General features: G+C 42.7%; 1 protein-coding gene across 1 annotated transcript in view; it reads left to right on the top strand.

Moving 5' to 3' along the window:
• cpne9 (copine family member 9) overlaps positions 1-16,577 on the top strand; it is a 103,593-nt gene that overhangs the window by 43,428 nt on the left and 43,588 nt on the right. Inside the window, exons 3-6 of the mRNA XM_003217913.4 lie at positions 9,114-9,160; positions 11,394-11,497; positions 13,339-13,378; positions 15,205-15,207. Of these exons, the coding sequence (XP_003217961.3) occupies positions 9,114-9,160; positions 11,394-11,497; positions 13,339-13,378; positions 15,205-15,207 (194 nt within the window). The remainder of the gene's footprint in view (positions 1-9,113; positions 9,161-11,393; positions 11,498-13,338; positions 13,379-15,204; positions 15,208-16,577) is intronic.

Here is a 16,577-nt window from a genome sequence, read left to right on the forward strand (position 1 = left end):
GCTATTTAGCCTGGTCTGCCAAAGAGAGCTAAGCCTTCACCAAATTACAACTCCCATGATTTTATAGCACTGAGCCATGACAATTTAAGTGGAGTTAAACTGTATTAATGTATAGTTTAGATCAGGCATCCCTTCTAGCACAAATCTATGGAATCACACTGGAGGACCTAGCTATTTCTAAATTCTTTACAGTCACATGGCACTTCACACTCTGCTTGCTGCGAGCTGAATGCTCAACCATAAGTATCCTGCTTTTGCATTTTTGAATGCTGTGCTGTTTTGGGGAGTTTTCCCTAACACAAGAAAATCCTAACATAACACAACAATAATCAAAATAAATCCACAGTAAAACAATAAACCAATCACTAATTTAAATAGAATCAACACAAGTAACTAAACAATCCATAAAAGTGAACAAAGTAAACCAAACATATTAAATTAATAACAGACATCATCCTTTAAAAACAGAATTATATGGTATAACACAATTAAAACAAAAATGTTTTTAGTGTAAAAAAAGTTCTAAACTGTGCAGTTTTTGCTGCCTCATATAATTCATAACTAAAAACTATTTTGTATTTGGGAAGAAAAAACTTTTTTGAAATCTGTCAATGCTGTTAAATAATCCATGTGTGCAACATCCCATAGTCCCAGGAGCCATTCCCCTTTGGGCCTTTACTATTTTCTAACATCATAGACTCTTCATAAAAAGTTTCTGCTTAGCTAGACATGTTGTGTGTGGAGATTGTCAAGCTGAAACCACATCAAAGAGACACAGAGACTGGTGGTAATTGGATATACCTATGTTCATTCACCCCTTGGTCATTCAACAGAGGGTTCCTTGGAGAGATGGATTCTGTACTGGAGTCCATGTTCAAGGGCTTCAGACCTACTCAGAGCAAAAGGCTGATGCAGTACAAGCACGTATACATTAGCTACTATAGATGGATTGAATCAGAATAATGTTTACTACATTTCTTTTCTGTCATCTCATAACTGTGTTCAGAGGAGGATGTCCAAAATGTTCAAAAGACTGGAAAGATAAGCATATTGACAGCCAGAGAACAGTGACCAAAATGATCAAAGGTTTGGAAGCCAAGCCCTGTGAGGAACGGCTGAGAAAGCTGGGTATGTTTAGCTTGGAGAGAAGAAAAGGATAAGAGGACATATGATAGTCATGCTTAAATACTTGAAAAGATATCACATTGAGGAGGCAGCAGGCTTATTTTCTGCTGTTCTAGAAACTTGGACATGAAAACTCCAGGAAAAGAGACTACCAAGACATTAGGAAAAACCTCTTCATTGTAAGATCTGAGTGTGATGGAGTCTCCTTTAAGCAGAGGCTAGATGGCCATCTGTCAGGAGTGGCTTGATTGTGTGTTTTTGCATAGTAGGAGGTTGGATTGAATGGCCCTTGGGGTTTCTTTCAACTCTATCTGTGACTGTGTTCCATTTTGACAAGCCCTCATGTCTGAGTTGGCCTTGAACTAAGCAGATCAGGGTGCTAGAATTGTTACACTGCACCCTCTCCTCGCCTTGAAATGGAGCATCTTATGCTGTGCGACTCAAAACTGCATCTGTACGGAAACAAAATCTATAAACACATCTCGTAAAAACAGGGAAAGGGGACACTTCTGCTAATTCAGAGGAGTTTTCTTTGAGGAGAGCTCTTTTAAATTCCTGCATCTCTGGAACTGTGCACGTGTGTCCCAGATTTCAGCTTGGAAATCTTGGAGGGTATGAAGAATCAGGTTTGGCTCGAAGCGTGCTGTAATGGATTCTGTGGAACATTCGTATCTATCTGCCATCATCATTTGGAGCTTTTCACAACACCCACCAAATGCATACCTAGAGCAGTGGGGCTCAACATTTGATCCTCCAGATGTTGTGTCCTTCAACTCTTAGGATCTCTGACTTTTGGTCATTCTGACCAGGACTTCTGAGAGATCAAGTACAAAACATCTGATGAAGTAATCTCATAGGATTCCTGACTATTAGTTATGACTAGGACTTAAATAGAGGCTGGATGGACATCTGTCGGGAGTGCTTTGATTATGCTTTCCTTGCATGGCAGGAGGTTGGACTAGATGGCCTATGTGGTCTCTTCCAACTCTATTATTCTATGACAGTGGTTCTCCCCAGGTGTTTTGGTGTACAACTTCCAGAAATCCCAGCCTGTTTACCAACTGTTAGGATTTCTGGGAGTTGAAGGCAAAAACATCTGGGGACTCTCAGGCTGAGAACCACTGTTCTATGATTCTATGATTTCTGGGCGTGAAAAACATCTGAACAGCTAAATTCTTAGCATCCTTGGTGATTGTTCATTCTGACTGATGGTGCATCTACACTATAGAGTTAATGCAGTTTAAGACCACTTTAACTGCCATGTCTCAATGCTATGGCACCATGGTAGTTGTAGTTTTCCAAGGATTTTAATGATCTCTGCCAAATAGTGCTGATGCCTCACCAAACTACAAATCACAGGATTCCAAAGCACTGAGTCATGGCAGGTAAACTGATGCCAAACTGCATTACTTGTGTAGTGTAGGTCAGGCATGGGCAAACTTGGGCCCTCCGGGTGTTTTGGACTTCCCACAGTTCCTAACAGCCTACCAGCTCATGCCTGGTGTAGATGCATCCTCAGTCGTCTGGGAGTGAAAGTGCAAAACATTTGGGGAATTAAGGTCTTAGAAGCCCTATGTTTTGTGTTGACTGTGGCCCCATCTACACTGACTGTTTGACACTATCTTGAAACAGTAGCAGCCAGAGAATAAATTCCCACAGAAGAAAGTTCTTAATGAACACCAAGGCTGTGCAGTTTGTATCATCATCATTACGATTTCCTATGTAAATGGCAAATATAGATGTAGTCTGGGACTTTTGGAGGTGAAAGTGGAAAACACCTTGAGAACGATACTTCTATTTACTCCTTGGCTATGCAGCAGAGGCAGGACTAGGAATATAAACATCTGTAACTAAACCTCTTCCACGGCTGTTTGATGTATAGCTGGGGTTGGGAAGAGCTTGTGGCATCCTTTATATTGCCCATGATGTCTAGTGTGACAGGATGTCTTAGGCTGCTAATGGAAGAAGAACGGGAAATGGGCCAGACTTGCTTCTTCTGGAAGAATTTGTTTATGTACTTTTTAAAAGCCATATTGGATATCAAATGGGTTTTTAATAGTTTAATTGGATTTTCTACCTATGTCATTGCATTTAGGCCACCCAGAGATTTTAAATCAGGGCAGGCAATTACATTTAACATTTTAAACAAAGCAACCCACTTTGGACCATTACAAATTTAAGGCTGCAAACTTACTTACATGCACTTAGAACGAAGTCCCATTGAGACCAGTGAGAATGACTTCCAGGTCAACACACCTGGGACTCTGCTCCCTATCAAGTGCGAGCTGTAACAGTTCTGGTCTGGAAGAAAAACTACTCTAAATGCTTTGATACCATAGGACTGCGAACCCTGAAAGCTTGAAAAATCTAACCCAGATTTCTTCTTCTACCTATTGCCATGTTGGAATGGATTGGATTCAAAGACTGAAATGTTATTTTGAATGGGGGTGCCTCTGCACTGTATAATTAGTGCAGTGTGACACCACTTTAACTACCATAGTTCAGTACTATGAGTTTTGTAGTTTAGTGAGGCACCAGCACTCTTTCGCAGAGAAGGCTAAATAATTTGTAAAATTTCAAGTCCTAGGATTCCATAGCTTTGAGCATTGAGCATTACAATGTAGGTTCACCCCCAGGACTCCAAATCTCCCTAATCCAACATGACTACTAGACATGCTGGCTTGGGGGGGGGGGGTGTTCTAGGAGTCTTAGCCCTAAAATTAAAATTTTTGAAAACATCATGGAAACAAATTAATTTTACCACGTGGTGCTTAAAGGTACTATAGGGGATGTAAAACTCCATTATGAAAGTTGTTCAATAATAATAATAATAATAATAGTAATAGTAATAATAATAATAAAACACTTTATTTAGGTAAAGATAAAGGTTCTCCCCTGACATTGAGTCTAGCCATGTCTGACTCTGGGGGTTGGTGCTCATCTCCATTTCTAAGCCGAAGAGTCGGCGTTGTCCGTAGTCACCTCCAAGGTCATGTAGCCTGCATGACTGCATGAAGCACTGTACCTTCCTGCTGGAGTGGTACCTATTGATCTACTTATATTTGCATGTTTTCGAACTGTTAGGTTGGCAGAAGCTGGGACTAACAGGAGGAGCTCACTCCACTCCCCGGATTTGAACCACCGACCTTTCGGTCAGCACATTCAGCAGCTCAACAGTTTAATCTACTACATCATCTAGGGCCTCCACTTGATTTATATTCTGCTTTATCTCCCCAGAGGGACTCAGAGTGGATTACAGTATACATATATAAGGCAAACATTCAATGCTTTTTACACGGTGAACAACAACAACATACAATACACTGACAAAGGTAAAGGCATTTCCGGTGTCTGAAGGCGTTGCTCAACTTTGGCCATGGGGAGGTGCTCTTGTTCCATTTTTCCATGCCAAGGAGCCTGTTGTGCATAGACATATTCAATTGTGTTGCTGACATGTCTACACGGGGCACCTTTTACCTTCCTGCCAATGTGGTACCTATTGATCCACTCACGTTCCATGCTTTCAAACTGTTTGGTTGTCAAAAGCTAGGGCTGACAGTGGGAGTTCACCCCAACTCTCGTCTTCGAACTGCCAACCCCCTGGTCAGCAGATTTCCAGCAGCTAGCGATTTAACCCGTTGCGATTTTCAACTACCCTATTTACTCAAGTAAAAGTGCAAATGTGAGTAGATAAATAGGTACTGCTCTGGCAGTCATGCCGGCCACATGACCTTGGAGGTGTCTATGGGCAACGCCGGCTCTTCAGCTTAGAAATGGAGATGACCACCAACCCCCAGAGTCGGACACGACTAGACTTAATGTCAGGGGAAAACCTTTACCTTTATCTAACATAGACAATATGCCAAAAAATACCCTAAATGCACCAAATTCTGACTGATTTTGGAAGCTTAGTACTTAAATGGGAGATCACCAATGAAAACCAAGGGCTGTACTGACAGGCTGCTGATATACAGTCCTATAGATCAATGGTTCTCAACCTGTGAGTCTCCAGGTGTTTTGGCCAGTTTACCAGCTATTAGGATTTCTGGGAGTTGAAGGTCAAAACATCTGGGGGCACACAGGTTGAGAACCACTGCTATAGACCAGTTGATGGGAATTGTGAAGTGGAGTTGGCCCCATGTCCAGCTTGCTGGTTTCCCATATGCAACAGATTGGCCACCGGATGAAGGCAGGGCTAGATAGACTCTTGGTTAAAGAAGGCTCTCATCTCACACATACATTATTAACAGAGGAAATAATGATACTACGAAATTCAGCTTGGAGAGAAAAGACCTTAACACAAATTGTATGATTGATAATATATATATTATAAGATGCCAATCTTTTAAAGACATGCTTAGTAAAAATTTAGATTGAGTGGCCCCGCTCTCATTGTTTCTGACATGCTCTCGGATTATATGTATTTATAATGCATTGCTAATAAAATACTTTTAAAATAGTAATAGATGATGGGAATGTTGTTAGATTGCACTGTTGTACATTTTAGTGCCTAGTACATGATTTTGCAGACTCCTTTGCTTTAAAAAATACATCTTAGGGAGTGAGTATGCCAATCTATATTTTAATTGGCAACCACATTGTTTGTAAAACCTTCATCATGAAGATAAAAGCTTGAGCTGTCAACTGATTAAAGATATTGTAGATCAACTACAGTAGCTGATTAATAATCAATAGCATATAAACAGTTTCAGTAGTCTCTGCTCCCACAGTGTGAGCTTGGCTTCTTCCCAACTTCACAATTTAAACAACTAACATACAATATATCAGCAGGGGTTCAAAGACTGGTAGAGCCATCTGTGGTGCTCCCATGTTTCAAGCAAGCTGTGTCCCCATTATGAGAGGAACTGGCATATAGAAGTCAAAATGTTATACCAAAATATTGCAGACCTACTAATGATATCAAGCTCTTTTAGTTAGGGATTTCCTTCTTGAAGGGAATCCCCTGCTCCTCTCTCGGGCGTGAGTCCAAGGATCCTGGCAAGAGGGGGAGCCGCTATAGATCAATCAAGGTTTAGCCAAAGAATTTCTCACTCTCAGGATGTTGAAGAAAGAATACCGAGTCGTTTTATTCAGTTTCAGCTGAAAAGGATGACATCTGCAATCGCATTGACATGCATTACAGATTAACAACTTTTATAATATAGACAATGGGGGCGCGACTTGAATTCCGCGCCGTTCATTCCTCCCGCCCTCCTGTGTGCTGATTGGCCCTTGAAACGGCGGCGGGAACCCTCGTCCAATCAGGGGGCTCCCTACGCCTCGGTGCCCCCAACCAATCAGGGATGTGGAGGCGGGCTTATCTGGGAACAATGGGTTTGCCAGGGATTAATGAGGGATTATGATTGAGTCATTGGGTAAATGTCCAGAAGGAATTTCTAAACTGTTTCTCGGGGTGCAAATATACATTTTGGTCTGGCAGGCTTTGCCAGATTCCGGTGATCAGATGGGCTGTATTCGTTTTTGAAAAAGGTTCAGTCCCTTTTGACAGCCGAGGCCATTGTACACTTTTTGTAACCAGATGGTCACCCTTTGCATTAAATGGGCTGTTCCAACTTTCAATGAAAGGGGGGAGACCAAATCTATTGTCCATGCAAGAAATGGGTGTCTGACAGTTTCCTGGTGGAAGGGATTATCCCCTCCTAGGTGTGCTGCAACTTGTCCATTTAATTCCCAGGTCAAGTCTCGGTCAATCTTTAATATAAAACATATTTCATTGGAATAAGGGGAAAAAGGATCACGCGGGATACACAAATCATACATAGGAATATTATTTCATCTTTATTTCCCAAGTCTTTTGGTATGGAATTCATAAAATAGAATAAAAGTCCAAAAGGAGCCAAGTCTGTGGCAGTCCTGGGCGAAGTAACCCCACTGGGTCAAAAGGTCAGTGGGAGGGTAGTTCATGGATGGGGGCAGGGGCTCTGGGTGGCCTCTGCATGTAGTCCGAACTTCAGCAAGCCTGTCCCTGCAGAGAAAACCGCGCCGCAATGCAAGGGAACTCCGTTTTGACAGTTTTTGACAGATTGACAATCAGCTGATCTGCCTTTGAAAACCGTGTCCATTTGCGAGCAGGTGGTCTCCTTTTGACGGTGAGGCGTTTTTAGAAAGGAATATGAAAGATGAACATGCTAGGGTTCAAAACAAAGGAGATATGGCCAGAAATAGAAGCTGGGAAGTAGCCTGTTGTTCTGTGACTCGCCCAGCGAGGGAGGAAAGGGAGGGAGGGCAGAGCCGCCAGAGGGAATTAATGCGCACATGCAATAGGGGATACAAAATAGCTCTTATTTGAGATAGTTACAAAATCCAGGGCTTAGAAAGGCACAGAGAGGAAGCAAAAGATACATTTTAAAGCAGTTGCTGGGGCATGTTTGCACAGTCAAATTGATCTCAGCATGACTCTTCCTGATCTGCGGAACTCATCGCTGCAGGTCAGATTAGACTAGATGCAGATGGTCGCCCGGGTCCGACCACACTAAGACATGAAATTCTAAGTGCATGAGTTACTGTGAGTTTTCGGGGCTGTGTGGCCATGTTCCAGAAACATTCTCTCCTCACGTTTTGCCCACATCTATGGCAGGCATCCTCAGAGGTTGTTGAGGTCTGTTGGAAACTAGACCTAAACAACCTGTGAGGATGCCTGCCATAGATATAGGCAAAACCTCAGGCAAGAATGCTTGTGGAACATGGCCATACAGCCCCGAAAACTCATAGCAACCCAGTGATTCCAGCCATGAAAGCAACACATCTCAGTGCATGCTTTGGACCAGTGGTTCTCCCTATCAATCGGATTAAGTGGAAATGGTAGACAACCTAGAGTATATTAGCAGAAAGGTAGAATATACACACACGTATATATAAATGTGTTGGTGAAGTGATGGGTGTACTTTTCCCTAGGTATAATATTCATTTTTGCCAGATTTGTAATGTGTAAAATCTGTAACACAAGCCCTATTAGGAGAAGCTTTCAAAGCTCAGTATGGTTAGCTTGGAGAAGAGAAAGTTAAGAGGGAACATGATTGCCATGTTTAAATATTTGGAAAGATGTCATATTGAGGAGGGAACAAGTTTGTTTTCTGCAGGAAAAGAGATTCCATCTAAACATTGGGGGGGGGGGAACCTCCTGAATGTAAGAGCTGTTCGACAGTGGAATATACTATCTTGGAGCGTGGGGGAGTCTCCTTCTCTGGAAGTTTTTAAGCAGAGGTGGGATGGCCGTCTGATTGGGTTTTCCTGCATGGCAGAATGGAATTGGACTGAGTGGCCCTTGTGGATCTTCCAATTCTAGCTTTCTATGATTCTGTAAAACACTTTGAAAAGATTTGCTAGGAGGAGGAGGCTGTGATATCATAGGTAACAGCCAATCAGTGCCATGCACTTAGAAAACATAGGAAGCAGCTTTACATCAAAATTGATAATTGAACTGAAACATACGTGAAGTCTGATGGATCATTGGGCAGTTGACCTCAACACTGTTCAGACTGCTGACTGTTTTAATGTGAGGAGCAACTTGAGAAACTGCAAGTCGCTTCTGGTGTGAGTAGAAATACTGGGATTCTGGGAGCTGTAGTCCAAGAGGGTAACATTTCCATACTCTCAATTTGAAACACTACACAGGAACAAATTGCATTTGTAATTATACATTGAGGGATTGGGTGGAGATTTAGAGCGTAGAGAAAGTGGAAGTGAAGATAAAGCATTTTCCTGTTTCTCCATTTCAGATTGCCTGTCCCCAAACTGCTTTGCCCTAATAATAATAGACTCAGAGGGACTACAATGTTATTACTACAAATTTTAGTATTAAGTCTCTCAGGTACATTGTGGGTGTGATTTGGAAGGTATTACCAAATGTATATGTACATTTGTAAAAAAGAGAAATTCAATTACATAGGGAAATTCGTGTGTTGGAAATGGGCTGAAATGTGTACACTCTTTTCACTAATGTATTATTTTAACATCTGTCCTTGCAGTTGTGATTCTCTACATCCAAGGGACTGCAGACAAGGAATGGCGAGAGGTGAGGAACCAGCTCTGCAGTCATATATAGTTTTCCATGCATGTGTTATATCAGGTCTGGAAAGATCAATCAGCCTGAAAAATTTTTTGATAGACCGACTATCATTGTTGATAAGTTTCAGTTGCCTTCTGGCAAATTTCCCCATGAGGTGCCCACTGCCTGCCGTTCTTCTGTCCAGTCCAAGCATCTTGTCCAACACCTTGCCTCTAGAGTTGCAATCTGAAGACTTGAATCTGGTCTCCTAGTGGATGAACTAAACTATTTTCTACTTCCAGCAAGAAACACTGTTATTGAGCAATTTAAAACAGCAGTGGATAATGAGATCCAGGCCTCTGTGCGTTGAGCCTGGTGAGAAAAAGAAGCCAATATTCCAGAATAGATCTCACCAAGTTGAAACAGAAGCCACCGAGGTATTTTATTTAATTTCAGCTTAAAGTGATGCCAGCCTGCGATGATTTGCCAAAAATAGGCTGAGATACATTATACAGCAAAACAGACATTTTTATAAATGTCAGATTCAAAGTTCCCACCGCTCCCAGCTGGACCCGGCTTGGCCAAACCTGGACGATGTCAAGGAGGTCTCCCTGCTGAGGCAGGAGTCCGGTACGCCACAGCCAATGGGAGAATGCTGCCTGCTTCCGATGCAAATTTCCCTCTGTCCATTCTGGAATTCCCTCTCCAGGTAGATTAGGGAGATTAGGTTAGCACCCTCCTTATCTACCTTCAGAAAAGAATTAAAGGCCTGGATGTTCCGACTTGCCTTTGAAGAGACAGTCACTGGATAACCAGCTCCAAATGGGACTAATAATCTATCTTGCTCTGTCCAGTGATGAAAGAGGGGCTGGCAGGTCTCTGAACAATGGCAGGTCTCTGAGATGATTGCTGATGATGGGATTAAGTATCCCTGATGTGTGGATGCAATGACCCTGATGGGTCCCAAAACCTTTATGTATCCAGTTCCTGATTGAGCCCAGTGTCCCGAACACCAGACTCCCATGCAGATTCAAAGAGAAAATGTTGTCCATATAAATGTTCAATGGCTGGGAGATGTCTTTTCCAAAGACAGTGGCATGGTTGCCCATGACTGGAAATGCCATACTAGGATGACACATGTCATGTATTGTCTAAGCTGCAACACAGAGGTCAGGTGGTCCTCCTAACTCTGGTTGACTTCTGTGTCACCTGGGTCTTATGGGTTCCATTGAGGTAGCTGATTAAATCCAGTCAAATGCAAATGATGCTTAGCAAGATGTTGGCTGATCTTCCCAGGGCAGGAAAAATGTGGGCAAAGATAATTCCCAAGGCTAAGTTGGAAACTTTGCCAATAACTTCATAAAGTGATATAAAAGCATAAACAAGATTATACATATACACACGAGGGGCTGTGGTTACAGGAGTATCTTCTACTGGAAGTCTTGTCCCCACAGTTTAGGGCTACATACAGATTGGGGTACACAAGGTCCTCTAAGGGGCTCCTATCTACTGGCACACCTAACAACCGCAGCCTCATGCACATGTGCTCAAGATCCTGTTATCTAGGACTTTACTGTGCCACTCTGGTTGCTTTTTTATTCTTACCTAGGTTTCATTCCCCCCTCCCCCCCATCAGTGGCTTTGCTTCTGAAGCCTCGGCTTCTATTGCTCCTTTGTGCCAGAGTCCAGAGGTTGACCCGACCACGAGAGAGCAGTCTGTGTGGGCAATGAAGGTACCCTTTGCACGTTCAAGGCTGGGTCAGTCAGGAGGGGTCGCCCCAGGGCTCTAGGACCAGGCAGCTGTCTGTGGGACAGCCAACAGGTCCCATCTGGGTTGCCTTTTTGTTAGCAAGCATATTCACTTTTGTCTAGGCAAGTGGCTATTTTAGCCTCAAGAAGTTACTTTTTAGTTCTAGTATTTAGCACTGGCATGGGCAAACTTGGTCCCTCCAGGTGTTTTGGACTTCAATTCCCATCATTCCTAACAGCCTCAGGCCTCTTGGGGGAAACACCTGGAGGGACCAAGTTTGCCCATGCACCAAAACACCTGGAGGGAGCAAGTTTGCCCATGCACCAAAACACCTGGAGGGGAGCAAGTTTGCCCATGCACCAAAACACCTGGAGGGACCAAGTTTGCCCATGCACCAAAACACCTGGAGGGACCAAGTTTGCCCATGCCTGATTTAGCACTATGCTGTTACCTCTTTTAACTTTTTTTCCCTACATTTCTCTTTCTGCTTCCTTCTCCACTCCCTCCAAGTTTGGTCGCACAGAAGTGATTGACAACACACTAAACCCAGACTTTGTCCGGAAGTTTGTCCTCGACTATTACTTTGAGGAGAAACAGAACTTGCGCTTTGATGTGTGAGTCAATTCTGCTTGCATGCTGTCTCTTTCCTCTGCTTCTGATCCCAACCTTTTCTTGTGTCAATCTTTCTTCCCAGTTCTCTTAAGTCATCAGGGTTGAAGTGCAGCTGCTCCTCATTTCATCAAATTCATACTCCCAAGGAGAGCCCCCTAAAACACAGACAGCTGCTGAGTCAAATTAATGAATAAGTTCAAAGTTTCATTTCCACCAGGAACAGGTCTTCTCCAGTGTTAAGAGATCTTACACATTCAAGTCCAAGATGTCCCTAAATCCTTTGCATTGCAATAGAAGCAGTTCATAGTAATATATACTTGCTGCAAAAATCGATCTATACTGCCATCTACTATGAAGATGGCAGCTTTGCTTGAAGACAGCAGAGAAGGGGTAGTTGGAGTGGCAAATGATATAAACGTTGGGTTGTTGTGAGTTTTCCAGGCTGTATGGCCATGTTCCAGAACCATTCTTTTCTGACGTTTCACCCACATCTATGGCAGGCATCCTCAGAGATTGTGAGGTCTGCTGGAAACTAGGCAAGTGGGATTTATATATCTATGGAAGGTCCAAGTTGAGAGAAAGAAGTCTTGTCTGTTGGAGGCAAGTGTTAATGTTGCAATTAATCACATTGATTAGCATTGAAAATCCTTGCAGCTTCGAAGCCTGACTGATTCCTGCCTGGGGGAATCCTTTGTTGGGAGGTTTTAGCTGGCCCTGATTGTTTCATGTCTAGAATTATTTTTTCCAGTATTTATATCCCACCCTTCTCACCCGAGGGGACTCAGGGCGGCATACAATAATGGCAACAATTCAATGCCTATACACAGTTAAAAACACACAGTACATAAAACAGTTAAAAATTATAAATCCAATATAAAAATATAAAATATAAAAGAATTCCCCCTGTTTTCAGAATGTTCTACTTTATTTACTGTCCTGATTTTAGAGTTCTTCATGGTTTCCTCCTTTTTGTTGAAATTGTTCGCATGATTGTAGATTTCAGTGGCTTCTCTTTGTAGTCTGACATGGTGTGGTCCAGTATTTCTGTGTTCTCAAATAATATGCTGTGTCCAGGTTGGTTCACTAGGTGCTCTGCTATGGCTGACTTCTCTGGTTGAGTTAGTCTGCAGTGCCTTTCATGTTCCTTGATTTGTATCTGGGCAATGCTGCCTTTGTTGGTCCCCATATAGACTTGTCCACAGCTGCATGGTATACAGTAGACTCCTGCAGAGGTGAGAGGACCCCTCTTGTCTGGCTGCCAGTATTAAAAAATACTCTAAAATCAGGACAGTAAATAAAAAAAAACAAGACTCTGAAAACAGGGGAATTCTAGACATGAAACAATCAGGTCCAGCTAACACCTCCCAACAAATGATTCCCCAGGAAGGAATCAGCCAGGCTCTGAAACTGCAAAGCTTTTCAATGCTAATCAAGGCTATTAACTGTAACATTCACACTTGCCTCCAACAGATAAAAGTTCTTTCTCCCACCCTGGACCTACCACAGATATATAAACCCCAGTTGCCTAGTTTCCGACAGGCTTCCCAACCTCTGAGGATGCCTGCCATAGATGTAGGTGAAATGTCAAAAGATAATGCTTTTGGAACATGGCCATACAGCCTGGAAAATTCACAGCAACTCAGTGATTACGGCCATGAAAGCCTTCGATGACAGGATATAAATGTTCTTGCTGATCAAAGCATATTTGGCCCCAGTCCATCACTATTTGCCTACTTTCTGCATTCCTTATTGTTCCTGTTCCAGAAAGCAGCAATAAGCTCTCTACAACTTCAAGGATGTTCATTAGTCGAAACAGTAATGTGTTTTCTTTGTGCTTTTCCAGTTACAATGTGGACTCCAAGACCTGCAACCTGCCCAAACATGTGAGTACAATGTCCACCTCTTCAACCATCTCCAATCCACAGTCATTCACAAGAGGTTTTCTTAGAGAGTCTGTGTCCACATTACCCAGTTAGGTGGAAGGCTGCTACCATTGAAGAAAGATCAATGTGTTGTGTTCTTTACATGAAGCTCCCTCCCCCAAGTTGTCACCAGGTAATGGTCATTTTCTCTTTGGATTGTTAATATACTGGACAATTTTCAAAACAAAGAAACAACTTCCAGTTGTCTCAATATTTTCTCTCCGAAAATTGTAGTCAGCCTCTGTATTCGCTGAGTTAAAGATACAGGACTCCTGTAAAAATGAGAAACCAGGTTGTGCCATACCTAAGTAAAACTCACTTTCCACTCATCTCTCAAGGGTATAAGAGCCTCTTGAGCTCTGGGACCAGGAACATTTTGTATGTAGTCCTTTATTTATTTATTTTTATATCACTACTTTTTACTGGTGTGGGACATGAGCAGTTCACAATATGTCACAGCATCTGTCTCTACAACAGAGCTCTGCATCTCTCTCTCTTTTTCTTTATAAGAAAGATATCATTTGATTGAAGTTCCAAAAATGATCTAATCAGTTCAACAAAGCCAGTGCCTCCTTTGTTTAGTTCAGTGGTTCCGAACCTGTGGTTCCTGGACCACCAGTGGTCCACAAGAACTAAAATACGGTCCGCTGCCTCACAGTTACTACTATGAATAATAATACAGCCCAACCAAAAGAATTTTTTCCTTGGTGTCTTTATTTTTAGGCCTGTTCCGGGGGTTATTTGGGGTGCTAATTCAGAAAATGGCATTGGATACACCACATCAGCTCTAGATTATTAAATATGGTTTTCTGTGGGCAAGCAGATGGCGACTACTGGATGGCATATGTTCTGTATCAGAAACTAGAGCTGATATATACCTCACAACCTTTGAGGATGCCTGTCATAGATGTGGGCGAAACATCAGGAGATAATACTTCTGGAATATACAGCCCGGAAAACACACAACAACCCTAGAGCTGATGTGGTCTATCCAATGCAATTTTCTGAATCAGCACCCCAAATAACCAAGCCGAATCTAAAGTTGACCAAAAACTGATTTGTAACCCTTTTGGTACTGATGTTGGAGAGTGGTCCCTGGTCAAAATAAAGTTGGGAACCACTGGTTTAGTTAACAGAGATACTTTGTCTTCATAGGCCACCTTACCAGAGCTCAGAAGAGCTACATGGCCCCTGGGGGATTCTAGAGGTTGTAGTCCCAAAAGTATCTTTTCCAAGCTTTGGTTCAGAGGCATTGTGCTGACACCACCAAATGGTGTGAACTTTCCAGAGGCACGTGGCGGGTGAAAGTGTGTAAGGCTTATTTCCCTGTCTTGTTCCCGGTATGTCCTTTCTGATGACGTTCCCTGTTTCAGCCACATCCCCTCCATCACACAAAGGTCCTTTTCTCACTGAAAGGCCCCCATTCTTTTTCTGTTCCTCACTTGTGTGGAAATTCCTCCAAAACTATCCCTCAAAACTCTTCCCCATCTCACTTTCTCTAGCGAGCCTTTGGAGTAAGCCCTTTATCCTAGTATCTTGCTGTATATGTAGTTGAAGTAATCCCTTATTTTCCATTTCTTTTCTTCTTTTGGGACTAGAAATACTCTTTGAAACAGCATGTTAGCTCAGTGTTGTTGACTGTATATTAAAATGCACATCTGTTTTGATTCCAGGGTCTGAACCATAAAGGAAATGGGGGGCTGAAGAAGATTTTCCAGGCCTAAGTTGCTAATCTTTCTGTTTTCATTCTCTTTCCATGCTGTGCTTTGACCAATGTGGCTTTGCAGAAGGTGAGTTGCCCATCACCTGGTCATGGGCCATAGTGCCCTCTGGTGGTCAAGTGGTATAATACTCTTGGGCCAGGCCACACATGCCACGCCTCTGCATTGACAACTCTTGTCTTACCAGTCAAATCAATTCATTTTTATCTTTCTTAATCATTAAGGCTTAATGGTCCATGGAAACCCATGAATGTACCAGGTTTATCATTAAAGATTTCTTATATTTTGGCTCAGTCATAATTCAAAATGGTGACTGTGGTCAAGAAGGCTAGAACATCTACACTGTAGAATTAATGCAGTTTGTCACCATTTTAACAGCCGCAGTGGCGCAATGGGTTAAACTCTTGTCCCAGCTGGACTGCTGACCAGAAAGTTAGGTTGCTGACCTGACGGTTGCTGGTTCGAATCTGTTAGATGGGGTGAGCTCCTATCTGTTAGCTCTAGCTTGTGGGGGCATGAGAGAAGCCTCCCAGCAGGATGGTAACACATCCAGGCGTCCACTGAACAGCATCTCCGTAGACGGCCAATTCTCTCACACCAGAAGCAACTTGCAGTATGTTATCAGGTCGCTTCTGACACGGAAAAAAAAGGTGATTCCAGCCATGAAAGCCTCAGACAAGACAAATAGTAAAACTGTTTGCTTTGTCATTGGAAACACTTGGAAACAATCAAAGCAGATTATAAAGCGCAATAAAAGGTGGCATTCCGAAAACATCCTTCTTAATTCGGGTAATTCAAGATTCGTTAATTCAATCTCCTTGGATGGGAGATTACATACCACATGGACTATAAGCTATATTTCAAGAAAAGGAACTGCCAAACTACTTCCCGAGTATTCCTTGCCTAATAATAATAATAATAATAATAATAATAATACCAGTTTATTTGTATTCCACCCTTCTCCCAGAGGGGACTCAGAGCAGATTAAAGGCACAGGCAAACATTCAGTGCTTTGCTAGAAATGACATACAATGAGACACAAATACACAGACAAAGGCAAAGGCTTCTCCTTTCATTTCTGGCTCTGGAGGGGGTGCTCATCTCTGGCTCTGGGGGAGGTGCTCTTTCTCAATTCCCAAGCCAAAGAGCCTGCGTCCATAGACACCTCCTGGTCGTTTGGCCAGTGTCTTTTTGCCTTTTCCCACTGAAGTGGTACCTATTGATCTACTCACATTTGCATGTTTTTGAATTGCTAGTTTGGCAGCAACCAAGGCTAACAGCGGGAGCTCACCCCGTCCCATGGATTCAAACTGGCAGCCTTCAGATCAAAACTTCAGCAGCCTTTTTATTATTATTTACTGTAGATTAGGCATGGGCCAACTTGGGCCCTCCAGGTGTTTTGGACTTCAGCTCCCACAATTCCTAACAGCCTCAGGCCC

Source organism: Anolis carolinensis, chromosome 2, assembly GCF_035594765.1.
Source record: "Anolis carolinensis isolate JA03-04 chromosome 2, rAnoCar3.1.pri, whole genome shotgun sequence".
Classification (NCBI taxonomy): Eukaryota; Metazoa; Chordata; class Lepidosauria; order Squamata; family Dactyloidae; genus Anolis; species Anolis carolinensis.